This window comes from Macrobrachium rosenbergii, chromosome 6 (genome assembly GCF_040412425.1).
Source record: "Macrobrachium rosenbergii isolate ZJJX-2024 chromosome 6, ASM4041242v1, whole genome shotgun sequence".
Taxonomy (NCBI): domain Eukaryota; kingdom Metazoa; phylum Arthropoda; class Malacostraca; order Decapoda; family Palaemonidae; genus Macrobrachium; species Macrobrachium rosenbergii.
In genome coordinates, this window is record NC_089746.1 from 4,952,818 (window position 1) to 4,978,863 (window position 26,046).

The following is a 26,046-nucleotide window of genomic DNA, read 5'->3' on the forward strand; positions in this document are numbered from 1 at the left end:
CTCTGTGCCAGTGTTCTTAAAGTCTTCCGTCTTCCTCCCCAAGGCTCCCAGGGTCCAGTCCAAGAAGTTAAAGACTTCAAAGGCCCTGAAGATGCCCTTGAGGAGGTGGTCCATCTCCGATGGCGACCAAGACACTTTCGCCTTTCCCATGGCTATGCGGCGTGAAGCGTCTACGAGACTAGAGAAGTCCCCCTGGGATGAGGTAGGAACTTCCAGGCCAAGAGCTTCTCCAGTCTCGTACCAAATGCTCGATCTGGACGCTAGTCTGGCCGGGGGGAAAGAGAACACGGTTCGGCCTTGATCCTTCTTAGTGGCAATCCAATCCTGCATGGTCTTCAACGCTCATTTGGAAGAGCGAGACATAATCATCTTCAGTAAACACTGCCTTCTTGAAGTCTTCCTTAAAGTAAATTGAGAAGGAGGAGATCGAGGGCAGCTGGTACAAAGTTCTCCGAAAAAGTTCCGTAAACACTGACATCAGTTTCTTTAAGTCCGACGAGGTGTTGCTCTTACGTGTTTCTCTTAAATCGGTAACCGTCTAAATGAATGTCTGGAGAAGGAGGGAGATCGTCGTCCACCTCATCCGACTGTTTGGCCGTTACCGAAGTGGCGACATCTCGCTTACTGGATGCCGTATCCGAGCCGTCAGAGCGTTCAGCTATATCGTCCTGGCGTCCAGCCTCTCGACGCTTGACGTCCTGGCGTCCATTCCTTGACGTCCCTACTGTCTGGCGCTTGTGGTGTTCGTTTCTGGGCGCTTGGCGCCAGTGCATCCAGCGTCCCAGAGTTACCTATGCGCCCTGACGTCTAAACTCCTGAAGCTTGACGTTTTGGTGCTCTAATGCTAGACGCTTGACGCCAGTGCATCCTGCATCCTGAGCTACCTCCATGTCTTGGCTTCCAACATCTTGACGCCTGACGTCCTGACGCCCAATGCCTTGACACTTGTCGCCTTGGCGTCCAGTTCCCTTGACGTTTGCCGTCATGGTGTTTCACTCCTAGGCGCAGCGCCAGTGCATCCCGCGTCTAGAGTTTCATTTTCACTACGTTCAGCGTCTTGAACATCTGGACGTCTCGAAGCTTTAGCTGGACGTCTGCTATCCTTCTTCTCTCTGCCTGGTTGCCACGCTTGCACCAGAGAAGACAAAGTCTGCTGCATATTTTGCAGTAAAGCTATCTGCGGGGCTTCCTGCTGCTGGGGACAGGCTGGGGAAGCCTCAACTACGTGAATTACTTCCTCCTCATCGTCTAGAATGGATTGTGGTGAGGGTTCAGCAGGCGAGTACCAATCCGAAGGAGGAGGAGGAGCATGTACGGAAGGCAGCAATGCGTCCACAACACTCTTGTTGCCTGGCGTCCTGACTGAACAGGAATGTCTACGTTTGCTCTTAGAAGGAGAGCTACCCTCGGTGCTAGAAGGGAAGCGCTCCGGGATGCTCCAGTGGCTACAACCTGGAGCCTGTGAAGTCTCATCATGACGTCCCTCAATAGGGGGTAACTTCCTCTTGAAAGGTCTTGACTCCGACGCATGACGCCAGTCCCGTCTGGGGACTGCATCGTCCGACAACGAAGAGTACAACATTACCTCGCCTTTCCTATGGCGAGGTGAGCGTCCTGGGAAGAGTCAACAGGAACGCTTGAGGGGACGACACGGGTAGCTAAAACCTCTCACCTCCCTTCGCCTGTCGACTTTCCTTCTCCCAGGGGTTTGGGGAGCTTGGAAGGAGTCTGGGGCTAGAGCCACGACAGGTCAGCCAGTCGCACCTCCACTGCACTTGCACTAACACTTGTACTTTTTAGATCTCTCATTATGCGACCACATATCCCTGTCATCTGAGGATTTCCCCTATTATTGGGGCTTGAATGGCGCCATCATATCTTTTAAGTGTTGGTTCTTTACCTGTTTCAGTAGGGGTTCAGGGCCACCCTCTGGAAGGATCAATAGGGTAGTTAGCAAGGGCAAAAGTGCTATTCCTGGCAATCCCTAGAAGAACGAGACATAGTACTCTTAGCTCTTCTGTGAGCCGGTCTTTAAAAACTTTCTCACATACCGACTATAATAAATCCATTTCCCATTCTTCACACAAACTGAGTGGGGATCCAAGGAGAGCTTTAACAAGCGGGTCTTGCATCCCCTCAAACACATTCTCACACTTGAAGAAGAGTCAAGACACTTGCCAAGAAATTCCAAAAGCAAATCCAAAAAAAAGCGGCGAAAGCCAAAGCCAAAGTGTACTTCGCAAAATAAGTTCACGAAAAACCACGGGTATGAGCGAGAATTCAACGATGTTACATGCGGTGGCAGGAGAGATCTGAGGAATAGTTGGAATGGTTCCAGGTACCTGGGTAGAGGGCTACAGGTGGTTCACCTGACTACCGATCAGCGATTGCCGCGAGTTTTTTGAAATTCTGCCGTGACGTCAGGGACTTAAGCTATATATATATAACTATCAGGTAAGTTAGATGTTTGAAATTTGGGTTTTTACTTACTTTTACTGCACCTATACTTCCCCGGAAATGGGCAGGGCACTTACCTGCACCAGAACAAAAGGGCAATACCGCGAATTTCAAATCTAAAGCTGCCGATAACATAGACACTAACAGCTATGTATGTACTTGGTAAGTTACATATACTGTATAAAAATGCAAAATACAACCTATCATTCTCTTAAAATTAAAAACAATGCATGTATGTACTTCCATACAGAAAATAATAATTAAAAGGTATAAAAATGTACAATACAACCTATCATTCTCTTAAAATTAACAACAATGCATATATGTGCTCCCATACAGAAAATAATAATTAAAAGGTATGTATTTACAACATTAGCAGAAAAGAATACATGTGCTGTTGTTAATCAAAAAAACTGTCCTCTGAGTGCAAAGTACAGTACAGTTTATACTGTACTCCAAGGGAAAAAAACAACATCTGTCTAATGAACTCACATCAGATTTTGTCTTGGTTAAACTGACGATACACGAAAAACTTAAGACACAGCAGTACAAAAAATCATAACAAAAACAAATTAGATGAAATCTAACACTACAAATAAATAAATGCTTCAATAAATAAAGGGAACTCCTTACCTGTGAAGACCCTGCATTTGGGTCTGAGAGGATATTAAAGACAGAGTTCTCACGGCTATTCAGTCTCCCAGCACAAACTTCAAGATTTGCACTTTCTGCATCAGCTGCACTTTTCCTTGTGCTTCCAGCTGCCTGGCAAGGATTCTCGTCACTCTTTGGGGACCGTCTGGTGAAGCAGACATTTTCGTACTTGGGACTTGAAAGCTGGTTGTGAAAACTAATACTTCTGCCAAATTTCTCAAGCGGGCTGTACTCCTTCGCAGGGCTGACTTCTGGAGCTGATACAGATCCAAGGTTGTTGTTTGCAGACTTGTTGCTCTGCTTGTTAATACTCTTGTTTGCGCTGGAGTGAACGTGACAGGATGACTCGTCTCTCAACACAAATTCACTGCTGCCATTGCACATGGGCAGCCTCTCACTAAATTCGGGCATGTCAGAATTGCTGTCATCCCCGTCTTCGTCATCGGCATCCTCCCCATCCTCGTCATCTATCATGTCCATGTCGTCAGCTTCTCCGAGATTGTTTTCAATGCTGTCATTGTCTTGTGGGTCATTATCATCATCTGGGACTAGAGACACTGATTGGCTACTTAATCGACAATGAGAACCACTAAACTGATTTAATGCTACGTTCAAGTCTTTCGGAACGTTCATCCTATCTCTTGGCACATTTAAAACCCCATTCCCAACATTGGGTCTGTCATCCAAACCATCGCTGGGGCCTCTGCCAAAATTTAAGGGTGAAGAGTTTTCGTGCAAACGCAAATTCAAGGCCACATTGTCTATTTTGCCATCACATATACTTGACTCACACCTCTTGCACATGAGGTTCCTCATTTCAGAACAATAATTATTGGTTTTTCTACTAATAGGATTCAAAGCACCAGCAACACTAAAGGCAGCATTATGATCTATAACTAACCTACTATCACACTCATCAACACAGTTATCTTCACAGTCCGAGTCAGCGTCCCCATCCCCGTTGGGCCCCGGGTCGAAATCCATTTCTAAAAAGTCCATCTCCGGCGAAAACAGATTGTTCTGTTCCGGCGGATCTGCTCTGGGAGACCCATTCATCAACCTATGCACAATGGCATCGCGGCCATCACCACTACGCTCGGTATTCGGAAGTCCACAGCTGAGGCACATGTCTATGAGGTGCGAGAGGTTCGCCTCAAAGTTCTCCCCCTTGTATGTGTAGATGCATCCATCATCTTCATCTTCCTCTTCCCCGTTGAGAAGATTGAGATGGTCTGGGTATTTGGAGGCATCTCTGCTTGGGCTTAGCTCGTTACACTTGGCTTGCTGCTGCGGCGGCTGCGAAGAATGCTTGCTTGAGATTACAGAGGCGTTCATCTGAAAGTACTCGTCCATTCCGTCTTTGACGGAGCTGGCCTTCTCTGGGTAGACATTGTTGTTCACTTTTGTGGGGAACTTGTGGTACAGACAATACGACTTTTCGTCAACACATCTAAGGTTACACTTGTCTTCAATCAGATTATTATTGAGAAGAGACTGTTCACTGTGCCTCCCTCCTGCCAGCTTAAACCCCACAGCCTGTGCAGGGTGACCTGCAGAGGGCTTGTAGACGCCATTGACCGCAGCTGCTGTGGCTGTTGCTGCCGTCACTCCATTGGCAAGAGGAAGGGAATGGGGAAGCTTAAAGACCTGACTTGACTCCCCTGGGGTCACAGCACTGTTTTCTTCTTGGCTCCATCGATTCACAGCTGAAAATATTCATTGAATGATAAGAAAATTCAACTAAAAATCTGTACTAGTCAACTGTACTGTACTACCTCATATACAAAATCTTAACACTATATTCCAATAATTAGGTGTTTTGACACCATGATAAGTAAACCTACACTTCTATGCTAAGTATCTGTCACCTGAACTAAACCTCAAATTTCTGAAAATGTGATTCTGCAATGCAACCTTTTTTTTAATTTGAAATGAAATTCACTGTTCTTTGGACTGAATTTTCTTTGGAATCCAAAATATTGCGATGGAAAAAAAAAAACCTGGCATTTTAAATGCATGGTATAATTGGATTCTTTAGTAATAAAATAACACTTTTATAATAAAAGTTTTATATATACTTACCAAGTTATTACATGGCTAACATTTCTAGTATTGGCAGCTAAATGTTGAAACTCGCGGTAGCAATTCTTTTGTTTTGGTGTAGGTGTCTAACCCCCGCCCACTTCCGGGGAAGAAGAGGAACAACTGAGCAAATGGTATCAATTTGTTTTTGCCATTATGTCCATGCAGGGGAGGAGGGGAGGCTCCCATTCTTTAATTACTTGGTAAGTATATATAAAACTTTATTTTATTATAAAAATGTCATTTTTATATAAGTGACTTACCAAGTAATTACATAGCTGATTCCACATTGACATGAGGTAGGATACATGGACTACTCTACCCCAAAAAATTATTTAATGTAATGAATTTATGAATAGAAAATTTGCTAGCACTGGGACAATGCTTGTTGTTTCCTTACCTGGTAAGAGAGCTGCTATAGGAAGATACTGCCTCTGGTTGGCGCTCATCTTACTCAATAAAGGCGAGGGGGGCATGGCCCTGGATCGCTTACTACATCAGTGGGAGACTTACTGCGAAGGACATCACCGAATGCTAGTAAGTTATAAAAAATGGCCTTTGCCCAGGGCGCAGTACTAAACAAGACAACCAGATAACAACGTTGTTACCTACACCAAAAAATTTTTAAAAACACCACCACCCAACCATTAAAAACTGGAGGGTATCCAAGTACATAGTAGCCCCAAACTCCACTAGAACTCAACACCATAGATCAAGGCGATGAGAAAGGATGGAAGGGATGCTTCCTACATTCCCTCCCCCAACACCATGCCAGCCACCAACAAAGGACCCAAAGTACTGCATTCACTAAAAACTGTTTCTACGTCCCTTAAATATTGGGATGCAAATACTGTACTGATTTACATCTCCAACATGTTGCTTGGAGAATGTCTGACAGAGATAGGTTATGTTTAAACACTAAGGACGTAGCCACTGCCCTGATTTCATGTGCTTTAACCTTCAGAGAAGGTAAAAGCTCTTTCCTACTTGGGAGTGGGCTTCTCTAATGAGTTCTCTTAGGAAAAAAGAGAGAGCATTCTTCATAAGAGGATGTGATGGATCTTTGACTGAAGTCCACAAACTACATGAAGGTCCCCTTAACTTCTCAGTCCTTTTCAGGTAAAACTTTAAAGCCCTTAAAGGGCAAAGAGTTCTTTCCTCCTCCTCCTCAGGTCCTAGTACTGTATTTCTCCCAAATTCTTGACCTTAAAAGAACGAGGCCAGGGTCTAGACGGATTCTCATTCTTTGCGAGAAACCCAAGTGTATAGGAACAGATCGCATCTCCTCCTGAGAAACCGATCCTTCTATCTATGGCCTGTATCTCACTTAACCCTCTTAGCTGTAGCAAAGGTTACCAGAAAGACAGTCTTCTTAGTCACATTCCTGAGAGAAGAGGTGCTGATAGGCTCGAAAGGTGGTCCAGACAACCAATTTAGGACCACGTCTAGGTTCCAAGATACTGGTTTTGTCCTCTTTTGCTTACTTGTACCAAAGGATTTTATTACATCAGAGAAGTCCTGATTCGAGGACTGTGCCTGAAGGTTCTGAGGTATAAAAGGAAATCTGCAATCTCCATCAGAGTTGTTTTAGAAGAAGAGACTTCATTTTTTCTGCACCAAGTGCAGAAATGGACCACTTGTTCTGGTAAACGCTGCAGGAAGACTGATGTCTGCATTTTGAGATAGCTTCTGCAGCTGCTTCCGAAAAGCCCTTAGCTCTGAGGAGTCTCTTGACAGTTTGTACCCTGTCAGGGCTAGAGTAGATAACCCTTGGTGAAATTTTGACACGGGGTTGTTTAAAAAGATTGTTATCTTTGAGAGAGCAGTCTTGGAAGGTCTACCAAAAGACCCATGAGGTCTGGAAACCATTCCTTCAGAGGCCAAAATGGAGCAATCCAAATCATCAACACGTTCTGGTGGGACTGGAGTTTTTTCAACACCTCTCATATCATTCTGAAGGGAGGGAAGGCATAAAGTTCCTTGTTGGGCCAGTCCTGAAGCATTGTGTCCTTCGCCCATGCCAACAGATCTGGGACTGGTGAACAAAAAAGAGGGAGACGATGGTTTTTGGTCGTCGCAAAGAGGTCCAGAGTTGGTCTCCCCCACAGTCTCCACAGGGCCAAGCAGGCTAAAGGATGTAGAGTCCACTCCATGGGAACGACTTGACTCCCTCGGCACAGCTGACCTACCCGCACATTTAGTTTCCCCTGGACAAATCTTGTCATAATTCTCGTCCGGTTCTGGTCGGCCCAGAGAAGCAGATCCCTCGCTGCTTCGCAGAGCGAAAAAGAATGGGTTCCTCCATGCTTGCTCATGTGCAACAAGGCTGTTGTGTTGTCCGAATTAACTGCTATGGTTTTGTCATACATTTTAGTTCCCTCACATTTATGTGTAGTTCCTTTTGATCATGCGACCATGACCTGGAGACTTCCCTGTCTCCCAGGAGAGCGCCCCAGCCCAAGTCCAATGCGTCGGCAAAGAAGCTTAGGCCAGGGTTCTGGGGTGAAAGGGACATCCCTACTAACAACCTGCTTTCTGACCGGCACCAAAGCAGGTGTTTCTTGATGTTCTGGGTCACCAGAAACATGCAAGTGTCTGGTTGCCTTTTTCTGTCCCAGCTGGCTCTGAGGAAGAATGGAAGTACTCTCATATAAAGCCTCCCCAGTGAAACAAACTGTTCTATTGAGGCCAGCATCCCAAGGAGACTCATCCATTTGTTGGCCAAGCAGCTCTGAAGGGAAAGAAACTCGTCTATTGTCCGTAGACAGGACTCTACTCTCTTTGGGGCTGGAAAAGCCCGAAAAGAAGAGATTTCAGAGCCATCCCCAAATAAACTATTTCCTGTGAAGGAGTCAGCTGAGACGTCTGATGATTGACCAACAATCCGAAATCATGGGTTAACAGAAGAGTTTTCTGAAGGTCCTTCGCACATTGTTCATTCATCGGGGAGCAAAAGAGCCAATCGTCTAAGTAAAGAGAGAGGCTTATCCCCATGAGATAAAGCCAAGATGCCAGGGGGGCCAGAACCCGTGTAAAAACTTGAGGGGCTGTTGTTAATCCAAATCATAGAGCTCAAAATTGGAAGATTTGGTCCTGAAATACAAATCTTAGGTACTTCCTTGAATCCGGGTGCATGGGGATGTCGAAGTACGCATCTTGCATATCTGTTGAGACCATTCAGTCTCTCTGACGAATAGCAGGAAGAATGGAGCGATTCATCTCCATATGAAACTTTGACTTGAGAACAAAGTCGCTCAGTGCGCTTACATCCAGAACCAGTCTCCATCCTCCTGTAGCCTTGGGGACTACAAACAGCCAATTGTAGAACCCTTGAGCTCGGATCTTGACTACCTCTACTGCCCTCTTCTTGAGGAGGGAGTGAACTTCCTCTGCGAGAGCTGGAAAACATTTGAGCCTACGAAGGCAGTTGAACTGATGGGCTTCCTGACTAAGGGAGGTTGATCTGTGAATGAGATTGAGTAGCTGAACCTGAGAACCTCCACTACCCATTGTTCTGGCCCTTTCTCCTTCCAAATCTCCCAAAAGAGGAGGAGCCTGGCACCTACTGGGCATAGAAGACACTTGGTTTATTTCTTAGCTCAAGACTTGGATGAAGAATTCTTGATCTAACACGGGGTGAAAAGCACATCTGTACAACCTCCTGGTTGAGCCCTTCGCTTGTTCCCACAAAAAGGGCTCCAGAGGAGAGGATGTCTTGGAGCTAAATGGTGGAAGCTCCTTAGGAAGCCTTGAGGAATGTACCAAAAGATCTAGTGTCGACTTCTTTTGTAAACTGAAGCAATATTATTCACCACTCTCTGTGGGAACAACAACTCACATACCAGAGGGGAGAAGAGAAGGGCACATTTTTGAGCTGTGGTGACTCCCTTCGAGGTATAAGAGCAGCAAAGCTCCTTTAAAATTCCCATGGTATAGAGAGAGGCCAATTCATGAGAACTGTCTCTGATCACCATATCCACATAGGAGAGAGCACTCCAAGATGATCTGAAGATAAATCCAACGGTGCCTTAGGGTGTTCCTGAATCTTACGCACTAGAGCACCTACCGTCCAGTCTAAAAAATGACCACTTCAAAAATCTTAAACATGTTCTTCAGCAAATGGTTGAGTTTGGCTGCGGAGAACATTATCTTGGCTGCTGAAAAGGCTGACCTATGGGAAGAGTCAATCAGACTGGATAAGTCCCCCTGGGAGGAGACAGGGACCCCCAAGGAAGGAGCTTCTCCAGTGGCATAACACTGATACCTTTTGTTCAACAGCCTTGTAGGGGGATAACTGAAACAAGCCTTCCCTTTCTTCCTTTTGTTCAAACGCCAAGTTTCAACTTTGCTCAGTGCTTTCCTTGCAGAGGTGGATAGCACCATCTTAGGTAACTTAGAAGACTTGCTCGGAAGACCACTCATCTGAAAGGCTGACGCAGGCGAAGACGGAGCAGCCGGAGAGAAAAAGATAGGAAAGTTGCTTAGAAGAAACGGCAACAGTGCAGCATAAGCAGAAGGAGGGGAATCTTCTAGCTCCTTATCCACATCCTCCTCAACTGAAGAGACCGGAGACAACGACAAACCTTAAGCAGGTTTCACAGACGAGGAGGGTTTCTTTAAAAATCCTAAAATGTCATCAAGATGCTGCTGAATAGGAGCAAGAGATGGATCCAGACACGATGACGTCGAAGCTTACTGCAGAAGAGGCGGCGCTGTTAGTGAATGACCTGGCACCGGGCGCTTAGAAGAAGAGTCAGGATAATGGGACGACACTACATGGTGAAGATTCTCCAAGCGAGTGGGGGCTAACGGGCACTCGGAAGCTTGCAGCTGCTCGGCAGTCATTGGTCACTCGAGAGACACTGAGCGCTTGACAGCCACTGACTGCTTTGGCGCCAAAGGAAGCTCGGGCGCCAATGGGTGCTCAGGAGTTGCTGGAAGCTCGGAAGCTGATTGGCACTCAGGAGCTGCTGCACTAATTGGCACTTGTGCCTTGAAGCATCGAGGGAAGGAGCAGGTGAAAAATGCTCTGCTGTGCCAACTGGCGCAACTAGACGCTTGCATTTAGAAACATCGGGAGAAGGTTCTGGAGACAAGTGCTCTGACACTATTGAGCTAACTAGCGCCACTGGGCGCTTGCAACGGCGAACGTCACCTTCATGCATGGCACCTGATGCGAGCAAGACACATCCGCCACAGACCTTTCCAGTGGTCCTGACACATCACTGAAGCGCCACTGGCACCTCTGTTCAGGGCTGGAAGCTTCTGAACTAGAAGAAAGATGGTGAGCCTCCGAAAAGACGCCTTTCCAATACCTGTCATGCACTGTTGTCACCTGGGACTTTACAACAGGTGCGACTGAGGGGCTGACTACCCATGGGCAGACCCTGCCAACCTCCCTTAGGCCTCCAGTATGGCTTCTCCCAGGTTTGGGGGAGTATGCCAGGGACCTTCGCCTAAAAGAATCAGTGGGATGGGAAGCCAACTCCTCCACTAACACTTCACTTTTATCACTAACTTCATGTTCCATCAAGGAACGTACTGAAGCCCCTACCTGAGCCACTGTGTTCACTAGTAAATCAAACTTACGATCGAAATTAGACTCCAGACTGGCAGTGGCATTGGGGTCGGGAGCAAGAGAGCTGGGTAAAGGATCAGGTGGTACAACTGAAGAGGTGGGTACGGGAGAAATTACTGTACAGGCAAAGATACAATAGGTACATTCCACAAAAGACCTAGCAGATTCCTGACTAGCTGCAGTCTTGTCATGCTTCATGGTCGCTTATCTCTTCCTATCCCTCTCTAGCTTTGATTGATGAGAACTCAAAATTTTCCACTGTTTTGGATCCCAACCCTCACACTCAGTGTATGGTTTAGCTATTGAACAAACCTGGCCCCTGCAATTCGTGCACAAAGTATGAGAATCATATTTAGTAGAGGTTAATCTCGTATTAAAGCCTTTGCTGCAATACCACATGCTACTTGTACTTGTGTCTGTCATCATCGCTAAACAAGTCAAGAATTAAAGTACAAAGTCACAATCAAGAAGTCAATTCCGAGAAATTCCAAGGTTTTGATAAAAACCTATCTATCTAATTGCTGAAAGCAAAAAATACATCACTGATCAAGATACAACCAAAAATCAGCAAAGTATTGAGTTCCAAATCCAGCTTCTGCTCAAAACGTACATCCTAAGCCAGCAGAATCAAATTAATATATACCATTTGTTCAGTTGTTCCTCTTCCCCGAAAGTGGGCGGGGTTAGATACTTACACCAAAACAAAAGAATTTCTACAGCGAATTTCAAATTTTAGCTGCTGATACTAGAAACGTAAGCTATGTAATTACTTGGTAAGTCACTTATAAAAAATTGGATTTTTTTGGTAGCCCAAATATTATGTGTGTTGTTGTTGAACTACTCAGTTCCTGAGGTCCTTTATTCCTCACACCATTCATCTTTGAAACAGTCTCCCTGGGGATAACAGTCTCCCTGGGGATGTCGTGCAATTTAAACTTCAGAAGTTCAAGCAAAGATGCAATGCATCACTACCCTAATGCTTTTCTTGCATTTTATTATATTTTTGTCTATTTATTTATTTATTTATTTTTCTTTACAATATGTGAGATCTTTTCTTTTTGTATTTCCCTTTACCGTCTCTTACTTCCATATTCTTTGGAAGCTTGAATTTCAAGTCAATGGCTCCTGTGGGCTTGTTCCATATGAATAGGTTTCATCTTCTAAATATAATAATAATAATAATAATAATAATAATAATAATAATAATAATAATAATAATAATGACAGAAAAAAAAATCCTTGGCAATTCTAAATGCTTTTTACCAACAACTATATTCTTTAATAATAAAAGTTCTAACATGACCATCTGGCAATGAACAAACCTGTCAGTAATTTGTCAGTGTTTTTAGAAGGTTCCTTATCAAAAGAAGAAACTTTTGAAAGCTTGGCGGCAGAAGTAGTAGCAGCAGCAGCAGCAGCAGCAGCAGCAGCAGCAGCAGTAGCAACTGGTTGATCTTGTCTCGCGCTCAGGTCTGGTTTTCTCTCTTCCCCGTCTCCTGGACCACACCCTCCAGTGCTGTCCATGGTGACCTGAAATGTTGAAACGCATTACAGACACCACCCTACTTAATTCAACTCACAAACATTCGGAGATACAAACAAACAGGATCGAATGGAGTATAGAATTTAGGCCAAATGCCAAGCTCTGGGATCCACAAGGTCATTCACTGCTGAAAAGAAAATTGACAGCAAGAGGTTACGAAGGTGTAACAGGAGGAAAAGCTCACAGTTGCACTAAGAAACAGTTGTTAGAAGAGGGTGGAAAGTAAGATGGAAAAAAGGATGTGACTGGAGGTACAGTAAAAAGAATGAAAGGGGCTGAAGGGATGCTGCAAAGAATCTTATTCCAACTCGTTCAGAATATGTAGTGTATAGCATTTCAAATCATAAAGTGATTGTATAGCCTAAACGGTTTGAAATGTACTAACCTAATCGTAGCCTAAGTTTTATGCTATGACACCCACGTTAATTCAACTATATTATTCTAATTCACAGTCAAAACCATATTGCATTGTGTATATCATCCACGACATAAATGGCACAAACTTACTGTTAGTTTAAATGGCGCATTCGATATTCTTACCCTGAATTGAGATAGGGATTGGCGTGAGCACAACCTTTATTTGGTAACCCTCATCCAAAGCACACTCCAAGAAATTCTCTTTACATTTAGATATGCATATCTCCAAAAGGAAATCTCCCTAAATGAATGTTAAGATGAAAAGGAATCCTTCAGTGGATTTCCTGAGTCCTTCCTAGATACAGCTACACTGCACCAAAGCTGTAACGAGACTGCCTTCATGACCGTCGCCGACCAACACAAAATGTTCAACTAACAACCAAACCAACAAACAGCCGGTAACTGGTACAGTACTTAAGCACTACACAGTATTACATTTATACTACAATTAAATACACGAAATAGCCAAACACAATGCTTTTCACAACTAAATACAAACACAACAAACATGATATCCTTCTTCTACATAATATGCATTTCCACTTTACGTAAATTTAGAAAGAACACATAAAACTAGACCACAACTTGTGGAAAAGTACACTCTCTCTTGTTGAAGTTTCAACAAACCTTAAGTACTGCCTACAGTGCACCGCATGAGGTGCACTGATGGCACCACTCCCCTACAGAGAAACAAATGGGATCGCAAACTGAAGCTGTGTTCAGTGCTCCCTTTGCCACCCATAAGTTCAAAATCACAATTTTCTATTGAAAGTAAATTGTATTTTTCCTAACTATACAAACCTGAGGTCCTTTATATTAGGAATTACTTTCAGCAAAGCTGGAAACGACCGTTGAACTTTCGAACAAGGTGGTTAGGCAGTTAACTACTGTCTGGGAGGTGGGAGTACCGCCTGCCCGGATGTAAACATTCCAATTTGCCTTGAGGGGTGGCATGAGGTGGGCATGAAATGTAATGTAAAGGACCTCAGGTTTTTATGGTTAGGAAAAATGCAACTTACTTTAAAGAATTGTGATTTGTTCCAACACGATATACAAACCGTCAGTCCTTTACATTAGGAAGACTCACTGGTTGGAGGAAGGAATCAGAGTGAGTCTCTATGAACTGACTGGAGTTCGCCACACCTTGTGTTCCCTTCCTGGTCGAAAGAGCAAGGAAGGGAAAACTGCCTCTGACAAAAATGATCGGGTTGTACGAAACGCGAGATCAATTGTCAGACTTCTGGGTCCCTTTGCATGAATGAGGAAACATCAGTTCAAGCAAAGTAGAAGAGGAAGAACCTTGATAGTCGGTTACATTAGAGCAAATACAAGCATTGGGTTTGTCTTATAGTCACGGTCTCCTTCCTCCCCTTGCTAGAGGAAGGAGCAGGGTTGCTTCTATGATCCTGAAAGGAAATAAAACTGAAGTTCTAGTTGAGTGCTTACCTGCATCGACTGCCAGATCCAGCATGTAATGGCATGTCTGCTCTCTGCCCGTAGGTAGAGAATCAAGATGAGGAGAAGGAAGAGAGGCCAGTCACTCCACATTCATTCTCCCAATCACAACTGTACATCTTAGGTAAGACGCAACCTGTCCTGTTAGAGGAGCCAGGTAAGCTACACAACTTGTTGAGCAGCCACCACAGGACCTGAGGAAAAAGGTCCAAGGACTTGTGGGCAACATCCCGAAGGTAGAAGGAAGTGAAGGTGGTCTGTTGGGACCACACCCTCCGCCTTCAAAACCTGTGGGACCGACAGGTTCTTCTGGAATGCAAGGGATGGAGCAATGCTGTGGACTTCGTGAGCTCTCGGACTAAGCGTACCGGTGTCGTCTTCTCCAGCAGCAGAATACGCTCTCCTTATCGTCTCTCGAAGCCAGAAAGAGATCGTGTTCTTGGACACTTTTTCTTGGTTGAACCAGCGCTAACAAAGAGTCGTCGACTCTGAGGCCGGAGATGGTGAGTCCTCTTTAGGTAGTGCCGCAGCACTCTAACAGGACACAGTAGCCTCTCATCTGGGTCACTGCCAACAAAGTCCACTGGGGAGGGGATTGTGAAGGACTCGAACCAAGCGTCAGGGACTGATGGATTCTGAGTCTTCGCTACAAAGTCCGGGACAAAATCAAGCGTAACTGATCCCCATCCCCTCAAGTGTTTAACACCGAAGGAAAGTCCGTCAAGTTCACCACCCTCTTCACCGATGCCAGGGCAAGCAAGAAGACGGTCTTGAGGGTCAGATCCCTGTCTGACGATTCTCAGAAGGCTCGTACGGTGCACAAGTCAGGCTCCTTAGAATCAGAGTCACATCCCATGCAGGGGGCCTTAGGTCCCTGGGTGGGCAAGACCTCTTGAAACTTCTCATCAGTAGATATCCCAAATTATGAGGAGATATCTACCCCTTTCAGCTGCAAGACTAGGCCGAGTGTGGCCTGATAGCCTTTTACAGCTGAAACGGAGAGAAGCTTCTCTCGATGAAGTAAGACGAGGAAGTCCGCGACCTGCTGAACTGAACAGTAGCTCAAACCAGAGATACCCTGTCCATGACACCAACCATAGAAGACAGACCACTTTCCCTGGTATACTGCTGCGGAGGATCGACTGAGGTATCCAGCCATCTCTGTTGCTGCACGACGCGAAAAGCCTCTCGCTCGCAGGAGATGGTGGATAACCTCCAGCCGTGAAGAAACAGGGACTACACTGCCAGGTGATACCACTCGATGTGGGGCTGACACAGCAGGGTGGGCTGGGGATCTCTCTCAGTGCCTTGGAAAGGAAAGCTAGCAGGTTGGGATACCAAACTGCCTGAGTCCATTTGGGTGTCACCAGAATCATTCTGAGATTCGGAGTGATCATCACTCGGTTGATCACTTTGTGGATCAGACAGAACGGAGGAAAGGTGTAGACTTGAGATTGTCCCACGGATGTTGGAACGCGTCCCCCGCAGCGGCCCATGGGTTCGGCACGACTGAGCAGAAGACCTGAAGTTTTCTGTTGTGCCAGGTGGCAAACAAATCGATGACTGGACGCCCCCACAGGTCGAACAACCTTTCCGCGACTTCCGGGTGAAGGTGTTCCGATCACCTGATTCTGGCGGCTGAGCTTGTCTGCCACTACATTCATCTTGCCTGGAATGTACCAGGCTGATAGCTCTACTGAGTGAGCCAGAACCCACTCATGCACCTGCATTGTCAACTGGTGAAACAGGAGGGATACTAGACCCCCTGCTTGTTGACGTATGCCACTACCGTGGTATTGTCGCTCATAAGTACCATGGAGTGTCCCATCACTCGATCCTGGAACTCTTGGAGAGCTAGGAATGCTGCCTTGAGTTCCAGGATATTGATGTGAAGGTGCTTGTCGTCTCAGTGACACACAACCGAAGTCAGCAACTCCTCCAGGTGCGCGCCCCATCCCTTGGTCGATGCATCCGAAAACAGAAGCATGTCCAGAGGGGGAGTATGCAGGCATACTTCTACTAAGAGGTTCCTGTCGTCCATCCACCAATCTAGGTCCTCTCTCACCTCCTCAGAAAGAGGAATGAGAAAGGACTTGGGGTTTTGGGACTGGGACCAATACTCCTTCAGTCTTCATGGTAGAACCCTAAAGTGAAGACACCCATGAGGAACCAGCTTCTCCAACGATGACAGGTGACCAATGACGACTTGCCATTGCCGAGCTGGCTGTTCCTGTTGAGACAGAAGCAGTTGTGCCGCCTTCCTAAACCTGCTGATATGAGAGTCGGAGGGAAAGACTTTCGCTGCTACCGTATCTATCAGCATGCCCAGGTACTTTATCCTTTGCCTGGGGTTGAGATCTGACTTCTCGAGATTTACTATGATCCCAAGATCGCGGCAAAACTCGAGGAGACGATCCCTGTCCTGTAGCAACCGCGAGCGGGAACTCCCAGGACTAGCCAGTCGTCGAGATACCTAAGTAGACGTATCCCGTACGAATAGGCCCAAGCTGACACCAGAAAAAACACTCTCATGAACACTTGGGTGAGCGGTTGAGAGCCCAAAACAGAGTGCCCTGAATTGGAAGACCATCTCCCTGAGAATAAAGCAGAGGTACTTATGAGAGGACGGGTGAATGGGTATTTGAAAATACGCATTCTTCAAGACCACCGTAAGCATGAAGTCATTCTCCCTGATGGAGGTGAGCACGGATCACGCCGTCTTCATTGTGAACCAAGTCTGGGAAATGAAACGATTCAGGGGAGAGAGGTCTATGACCGGTCTCCAACCCCCCATGGGTTTCTCTACGAGAAAGATTCGGCTGTAAAAGCCTGGGGACCGATCCAACACGACTTCTACAGCACCTTTGCTCAGCATAACTTGCACTTCTTGCATTAGTGCGATGTCCTTCGGAGATCCATGAACATAGGTGCGGAGATGGACCAGTGTGATGGTGAGGGGTAGCCGAGATTCAAAGGCTAGTAGATATCCCTCCCAAAGGGCATCCACTATCCAGGTCTCGGCTCCATATCACTGCCACATTGCCCAGTGGCTTGATAGGCACCCCCCACCTTCGGCAGCAGTCGGGGAATGCCGCCCCTAGCATTTCCCCTTCTTCTTCTTCTTCCCCTTGCCCCCTTTATCAGACTGGAAAGAAAGCTGAAAGGGGCACAAAAGCCCACCAGGACTTCTTAGGGGCTGAGGAAGTGTTAGCCTGGCCCGAAGGCTGGGCCGCAGTGGAATGCGAAAACCCGAAGGTCTTAGCCATTGCCTGGTGAACAAGGGAGTCGCTGTCATCAGCCCGACGCTTGTCTACCACAGCATCTACCAACTCTCCAGGGAAGAGAGAGGCAGAACCCTGCAACAGCCCGTTCCACAGGGTCATTGCCGACTCAGGTCCCACAGACCTGGCGAAGCAAGAAAGAACAGTGTCTCTCTGCTTAAGAACCAGGTTGGCCCACAGGTTTGCCATCTGGTGGGCGAGGTAGGAGATGGCTCTACCTCCAGACTGGCACAGTCTCCTGAAAGCAGAGTCCTCCCGGGTACGATAGCACCTGAGGAAGCTGCCACTTTGGATACTGTGAATGACCACAGATCCAACCAGGAGACTGCCTGGAAAGCTGCCACAGCAGTAGCTTCAAGGGTTGCTGCAAAAGAGACCTCCGCAGTAAGTTGCTGCAACAAGAGACCCAGGCCTAGACAAACCAGGTCTGGGTCAGCCTGCTTAGGCAGCAATGGCCCTTCTGAGGGCGTGTAGAATCTATTCTGTCGGGGCAGAGAGGAGGGGGCAGTAGCTTGTCCAAGCAGTTCGAACGAAGTGAATTGTCTTGACCAGCCACAAGACTATTCACTTGGTTGAGAACTCCCTCAGCAAGCGTGGACCACGGCAGCCACACCGAAACCTTGGGTTCCTTTTTTGGACCCCAGAAGGTTTCGAGGTGTGAAGAACAATCCACAGATGAGACCGCGGTCCCTTTCCCAAGGTCATTATGCTAACGAATTGGCGCAAGTACCTCTGCAAAGGTCCTCTGTATCTCAGGGGTGTCCAAGTCCTGGGGAAGAGGACCCTTGAGTCCTTCCAGGGTGTGGTCCTCCCAATCTATTCTTCCCGCAGGAGGGACAACCTCGGCAGACCCCTGGCATCCTTCCTGCACCACGTGGGAGAGATCTGCAGCAATTCCAGTTAATTTTGAAGTTCTTCAGATTTTCTTTGATTTTCCCTACAAAAATTTTCAGCTTACGTTCCTAATCTGTCTGCTTCACTTACGATCTGGTCGATCCAAGAACCGAGCCAGGAACGTAAGCCCCCACGGTCAAACACTGGGGAGACAACAGACCCGGAGTTCCTCCTGTCTGAATCGTACCTCCTAAGGGGAGCCCAGGAGGTTGAGGGGACAGGCGAGGAGGATTGGGCACCCCCGCCGGTCTTGCTGGCAGAACCAACAGGAGTAGCAGGCTGAGAGCGGTCACCAACCTGCAGTGATGACAGCAACTTGGGTCGAGGAGAGCGCTTTTGCCTTGGCAAAGCATTGTCCCAAGGAAAGCAGAGCTGTTCATGCAAGTCGAGCCGGGCGCTCGGCTCCATTAAGCCAGGCTGGCCACGGGAATGTGGCCGTGGACTGGGCAGAGTCGAACACGCGGCTGGCTGGCAAGAACTTGCGCTGTCCTCTAGACGGGACCCAAACTTCTTCGAGGCTGAAACCTCACGAGAAGACTGAGCAGGAAACCTCTTCTCCGTCTCGCCAGGTGTCCGGACTCGAGAGGCCGTAGCACCTTCCCAGGAACCTTGCTTGGCACCTGTGGAAGCACCAGCAGGAAGAGTCGGGACACCTGCTTGTCCGGACTCTTTCTCCTGTCTTGTGCTTGAGTTGGTACACAGAGAGGTCTCTCCAGTACCAGACTGGGGTACTCGGGTCTCCTTAGAGACCTGGTACTCAGCGCAGCTTGCAAACGAGTGTCCGACAGTGCCAGCCTTAGAAGCAGACTTCTTCGGCATGGCAACGGGAGTGCAGACTGAGGTCTGCACGCCCTTGGCTCCTGAGACAACTGACCTGGGGGTCAACGAATTGGTTCCCAGGCCGGCGGACCGGGAAGAGCCGACGAGAGATCCCACTGCCTTCCCTGCGGAAGGAGGCAGTCCCTTAGAAGTCTCAGGGCAAGACTTCATGGGGGGGGGAGACAGCCTTTTCTTCTTTGGCCAGGGAGCCTCGGAAGAAGAAGAGGTAGCAGACGACGAGGACAGTGAAGACGACGACACCTTCCTAGACCTCTTCTTCGTCATCTTCTTCAGGATGGTGGTCAGGTCCCCCATCCAGGAGGGAGCAGCAGAGATGTCAGTGATCAGGCCAGCAATTACCGGGGTGGGCGGAGTAGCGCAGAAGCCAGGTAAGCCAGGAGCCGGGATATGGGTAGAGGGCACGGGTGGAGCAGGAGCAGGAGCCAGGCTGGGCCGAGAGTCAGGAAATCCAGGAGCCGGTACCGGAGTCAGGAACGAGCATAGGTCAGGAACAGCAGGGGTAGGCACCATGATGTAAGGCACCGACGAAGTAACCATACTAGCCAGGTGGCAGCAGCATGGCATGGAGTGAGGCAGGCATGGCTGATATCTGGGTGCCCAGGTGCGAGGCAACAGTCACAGGTAGCTTGGCAAAGGGTGTCATGGTGACTGTTGACATGGTGGAAGTGGCCACAACGTGGGTGGTCACAGGAGCGCCAGACAGACGGGAAATCAAGCCCTCCAACAACGAGGCTTATCAACATTCATGACAAACAACAAGAAAGATCCCACCAGGAAAACAGCTCAACAGCAGTCAGGCCAGACAGCGAGAAACACGTCTGCAGCGCACGACAGCCAAAAGCAAATTGGAATGTTTACATCCGGGCAGGTGGTACTCCCACCTCCCGGATGGTAGTTAACTGCCTAACCACATTGTTCGAAAGTTCAATGGTTGTTTCCAGCTTCGCTGAAAGTAATTCCTAATGTAAAGGACCGACGGTTTGTATATCGTGTCAGAACAATTTTGTTTTGCGTGCCCGTCCTGTACATACAGTGCACAGTAGTTTGTCTTAGGATGAGAAACTTACAGTACTGTATTGATTTTATATCATACTTTACTTAAACAGGCATGAAGGGTACAGTAACCAACTTACAAACAATTCAACATACTAACAGCCATCTGGAACTTAACTCTTTGGTAAGTAGGGTGGTGTCTGTACACCAAAATCTGGACTGTACTTGGTAATGAAAAACTAAGGAGACATTATAGCTCATGAGGCTACGTCATCATGGAATTGTATGGAATATCAAATTTAGGACAAAGACCAATCTCCAGGACCTTGGAGTCATTCAGCGCTGAAAGGGAAACACAGTGAAAAGGTTTTAAAGGTGCAACAGGAGGAAAACAGCAGCTGCGTTATGAAACAATTATTAGGGGAGAGTGGAAAGTAAAATAAGATGGAAGACAGCGAATATGAACAGAGGTACAGTAATAGGAATGAAAGAGGTTGCAGCTAGGGGCCGAAGGGATGCTACACAGAACCTTAAGTAATGCCAACAATGCACCATGTGAGGTGCACTGATAGCACTACCTCCCCTGCATGGTCTCTTTTTTGGCAGTTTAACCAGAAAAATAAAACTAAACTCTACTGGGGTTGGTACAAAGGTAGTGTCTTTCATAATAAAACTTGAATTTTAATTTTAGCTACTTATTTGTAGCTTTTAAAAGTTCATTTACTGCATACGGTAAGTTTCTTTACTGAATAATTTCCACAACTTAGCACTTGGTGTTTGTTGAAGCTTAAACATCAACAAGTATTGTCTGCAGAACCTACAGGAATTGGGCCATGTGGGATATCCATTTGGAATCCATGGACCAAATGAACGTAATCAATTTGAAGGTGAGATATAATTGCTTCGGTGTGACGCTCCTCCTCAATGATGGGTTTCATGCTTTAATTTGCTATGTGGTTTAATTTTCTGTAAAGTCTGCTATTATGAAAAACAATGAATTTCAGAGATATTAAATATTCACGGATAGAATGGCTACATGTGATCTGGTCACAGATTACCACCACCAATTCCCTCTAACCACTAGGTATCCAATTTTCTATATTTTGAGACTGGAGGCATCATATATTGTAAATACAGTAATACAAATTTCATTCCTTGAAGTTTGGATATTTAACGAAAATTTTATAACTATAAATACTTTAGTACTCCATGCTCTGCTAACTGCAGAAGAGTACAAAAATTACTTTAGTGTTGTTTGAAATTGAAAATGTAAACAATAGACGGTAAATTTCTCTAATTATCTCAACTGTGCTGCATTGTACACACCGTTTTCTTTATTCTCCAGTCAAGAAATCACCTTAATAGACAATATCTTCATGCGGCCCTATCCTGTACATTTACTCATACTGTTGATCTCAGCCTATTTGTAAATAATAAATTTTTATCTTACATCACTTAAAATATAACCTCTCACCTTGCCATGCTTAGTACTGAGAGACTGCGGTACTGGTTATTCCGACTTTGTTTTTGGAGTGAATGCAGGGTAGAGGGTCAGGGATATTGTAGGCTTAGTAGACATTTCTGTAGTATGCATTTCAGAGGAAATATGACCTAACCAGACTTACCTTAACCTAACCTAACCTCAGATGCCGCACTAAACTGGCTGGGGAGTCTCAGTTATTTGTGACCCTTACGCTGCATTCTACCCTGTTTATCATTCTAAACATGCTTAAAATAATGTATACCAACTGTTGTTTAATGTCACGACCAGTTAACAAAACATCCATAAAAAATCTGAAAACAAAAATATTAAAACATCTACAGTACTAGAATACGCTATGTATCACAAGGAGAAGAAAATCCATCAGTTGGTGTCACTTATTTCACTTGGTACAGTTTAGTCCAGAAAAAGAAAGTATTGGAGTTTTAACAATCACAAATCATTTTAGCTTCTTAGTTCCAGAGGTCATTCATTCCTTAAACCGCTGTACTGTGGAACAGTCTCCCTGAGGATGTTGTACAACTGGAACTTCAGAAGTTCAAGCAAAGATGCAACGTGTTTATCCAAATACAATTCAATTTGTATTTTAATAATTTACTAACATTTTTATTTATTTATTAACTTGTTGATTTATCTGTTTTTCTAACTGACCTCTTTTTGTATTGCCCATTAACTTCTGTTACTTCTTTCAAATGAATATCATATTCTTTGGAGCTTAAATTTCAAGGCAATGGCCCCTGTGGTGGACTTGTTCCATATGAATAGGGTTTATCTTCTCAATAATAATAATAACACATACAATCTATCTTCTCAGATGGCTCTAGTCTAAGATAGCCTCCTAACGAACATAGCAGAATGATTTTGTTTTGTGAATTAATGGCGAAGCGTCCTAGGCAGGACCTGATGACTTAGGTTAGGCTGTGCACCATTACCTGTCATTCATCATTATAATTTTCCCCTTTCCCCCACATCAGTTCCCTATAGAGGTCCCAAGGTACAGTTAGACTCAATGGGGAGAATTGTAGTGGGTTAACCAAGAATTTGTAACTAAAACAAATGTTAAATACGATGAAATTTTGTCTGTTTCAGGACAAATTGTTTTGAGTGCTGACAGTCTTCCCTAAGCCACGATGTTAGGCTGTCTCAGAAATTACATCTGAAGCCTTCTTAAGAATATGTCAAGAGTAAGGATTATATCTAATCCTCATTTGGGTATGTAAGGATACATGATTTTTTTTAATATATTAATTTCAATCCTTTTCTTAGTCAGTTAACAAAAGTGTTCATGTAATTTCAAGTAGGCCTAAGTAATGGTAAAATATGCATAGGCATTACAGGCTTAGTGGATCTCATTATAACAAAATTTCTTTAACTATAATGAATTAGAAATTATCTTGAAGGAAACTGGTAAATCTTAATTAAAAAATATCCTAATCCTTTCGACCAATTGACAGAAAGATGTCCCCCTTGTAACCAACTAAGTAATATGTAAAATATACACCATTTCCACTATAAATTCACTACATCTAAGACATTACAGTGTCTCATCGTAACCGAAATTCGTTATTTGCAATGAATGGAAATTATTTTAAAGAATATATTGGTAAATCTAATTTTAAATATATTAATCGTGATCCTTTTTGACCTATTGACAGAAAGGTGTTCCCCTTATTTTGATAGGTGAAGTATATACCGTGTTCACAATAATTTCACCGTGTACAACGCATTATAGCGAGTCTCATTATAACCGAAATTCGTTATTTACAATGAATTAGAAATTAGCTTAGAGGATATTGGTAAATCTAAAGCTACCATTACCACCATCCAGTCTTGGTCAGCTGTGAAGGAGGAGGAGGAGAAGACGACGATATGCACAAAAACACACGGACATATTTACCCACAACACACATAAGCGCGTTCGCAAAACAACTCATTTCACACTGAATGTTCACCAACGCACAAACAACTCGCGAAAACAACCCACCTAACACGTAAAACCCGAGGAAATGACATGTAGCTTTGCGTCACACAAGACACTTAACTGGTGCTCCGCCATATTTGATTCGGGCGTGCCAACCTTCACTCCTAAACAACACGCCCGGAACAGGTCTGCCAACAGCAGGATTGTTGTTGTATATTTTGTACGTACGTACGTCCGTAGGGGTGATGGGTGATTGTTTGTGCTGGTGTATGCGTTTATGGGTCTGTTTTAGGGAGGGGTGATTGAAGTGGGGAGGGGTGGAAATGTTCTGGTAATAATCTGCAAGCAGTCGGAATGTTGCTGTATTTTGTCGTAGGGAGATGAGTGATTGTGTCTGTGCCTTTGTGGGGGAGTGATTGTAGCGGGGGGAAGGAGAAGTGGGCTGGTAATCACCTGCACGCAAGCCAATTGATTGACTGATTGCATTACGTCTCTCTGTCGATATTCAAAACAGTGAGATTAAAAATGGATCTCTCTCTCTCTCTCTCTCTCTCTCTCTCTCTCTCTCTCTCTCTCTCTCTCTCTCTCTCTCTCTCTCTCTCTCTCTCTCCAATGAGTCATCCACTACGAAGTTCAAAGTCATTTTTGAATTTAGAAACCTATTAATTAACTCTCCAAGTGTTAAATTTTAATCCAAATAACTAAAAAAAAATATATTCGTAAACAAGAACTTCGCATTCGTAGGTTCGTTCGTTGCCAAAGGTATCAGATTCCACTGAATAAATATAATATTCAAGCGACATGTTAGCGAGAGAGGTTGATGGCATAGCTGAGTTCATTTTGCTTTTAATTATGAGCTGTATTCACCGTCGAGATTTCTTGGAATGGAATGGAATATGCAGAATGTTAGAATTTTGGACCAATGCCAAGCGAAAGGACCTATGAGGTCATTCAGCGCTGAGAGGGGAAATTGATAGTCGACAGGTTTTAAAGGTGTAACGAGGAAAACCTCGCAGCTGCACCATGAAACGGTTGTTAGGAGAGGGTGGAAAGTCAGAGGGAATAAAGAGAATATGAACAGAGTTATAGTAAAAGGAACGAAAGGGGTTGCAGCTAGGGGCCGAAGGGACGCTGCAAAGAACCTTAAGTGATCAAGTCTTTTTGGTGTCTAAGATTTTTTTCAGTATAAGTCTGTATATGGCAGCACCCAAGATAGCTAATCAACAGCACATCGAACCCTCACATTCCAGTACTTATTTTGCCAGGTGAAGAATGATTACTTTTCACTGTTGTATTTATTATTATTGTCATTGAAACAAGACGACCCTGTAACGAGACTATAATATCGAGAATTAACACTACCGTGGCTTTTAATTATTATTATTATTATTATTATTATTATTATTATTATTATTATTATTATTATTATTATTATTATTATTATTTGCTCTATTGTCTACCTGTATGAATTCTTTAGAACTGCGTCTAAATATCATATCTGCCATGTTTAAAAGCCTAAAATAAACACGTATGGAAACCAGTAATTGTAGGAACCTATAGTTCAGTGATCGTTTTTCTCGCTTTTCCGGCAAACTGGAAGTCTCTTTTTGCGTCTGTTTTCCCTTGACTACAATAATCTCCCATCGGTCTTTATATATATATATATATATATTTATATATATATATATATATATATATATATATATATATATATATATATATATATATATATATATAAAGCTCCTCTGGTACCTCTGTCCTCCCAACACTTTCTAATTATACATGGTTTTCACTAGCTTTCATCTTCCATTTTCTCCACATGAACACACCATCTCAAAATATTGATCCACCCTCTCACCTTTTACTAATTCTACAAAATTTCACATTCCTTATCCTTTTATTTTTTCCTGCGCCACACATCCTATGCGAACAGTCAATCTTAACAGTTTCAACATTTTCCTTTCACCTTTTGCTCACCCAGTTTTTTTTTGGGGGGATGCCATTCACTATCCCAGCTGTGACCCCACATTCGACCAACAACCAGGTACTTGATTCACTCTACGGGTGAAGGGAGGCACATATGAATTAAACCTCAGCTCTCTCGTTGAAGAGGCGAGTATCATGACCAATGGGCACATGGTAAAGTATCTCCGCGTGTTCCATTTTTTGTGACCACGCCCTCCATATGCCCTGTCACCTGCCATCTGTCTGTCTATTATTATTATTATTATTATTATTATTATTATTATTATTATTATTATTATTATTATTCGGAAGATGAAACCCATTCATATGGAACAAGCCCACCACAGGGGCCACTGACTTGAAATTCAAGCTTCTAAAGAATATGGTGTTCATTAGGAAGAAGTAAGAGGAGGTACAGGGAAACACGGAAAGAAGAGATCCCACTTATTAAAAAAGAAAAAAATA

General features: G+C 44.9%; 2 protein-coding genes across 5 annotated transcripts in view; one reads left to right on the forward strand and one right to left on the reverse strand.

Moving 5' to 3' along the window:
* Nucleotides 1–23,789, reverse strand: part of LOC136839123 (uncharacterized) — a 55,865-nt gene extending 32,076 nt beyond the window's left edge. For 2 of the 4 annotated variants that reach the window (XM_067104787.1, XM_067104785.1), the window contains exons 1-3: nt 23,680–23,789; nt 12,094–12,301; nt 3,091–4,817 (exon numbers count right to left, since the gene is read on the reverse strand). In XM_067104787.1, coding sequence (XP_066960888.1) covers nt 3,091–4,817; nt 12,094–12,295 — 1,929 coding nt within the window. In that variant the 5' untranslated portion in view covers nt 12,296–12,301; nt 23,680–23,789. Of the gene's footprint in view, nt 1–3,090; nt 4,818–12,093; nt 12,302–23,513; nt 23,660–23,679 lie in introns of those variants that run through there. The other 2 variants (XM_067104784.1, XM_067104786.1) reach the window with 2 other exon arrangements.
* The window catches only part of MED31 (mediator complex subunit 31), a 127,251-nt gene that overhangs the window by 39,155 nt on the left and 62,050 nt on the right, over nt 1–26,046 (forward strand). Inside the window, exon 2 of the mRNA XM_067104794.1 lies at nt 22,785–22,907. Within this exon, the coding sequence (XP_066960895.1) occupies nt 22,871–22,907 (37 nt within the window). The 5' untranslated portion in view covers nt 22,785–22,870. The remainder of the gene's footprint in view (nt 1–22,784; nt 22,908–26,046) is intronic.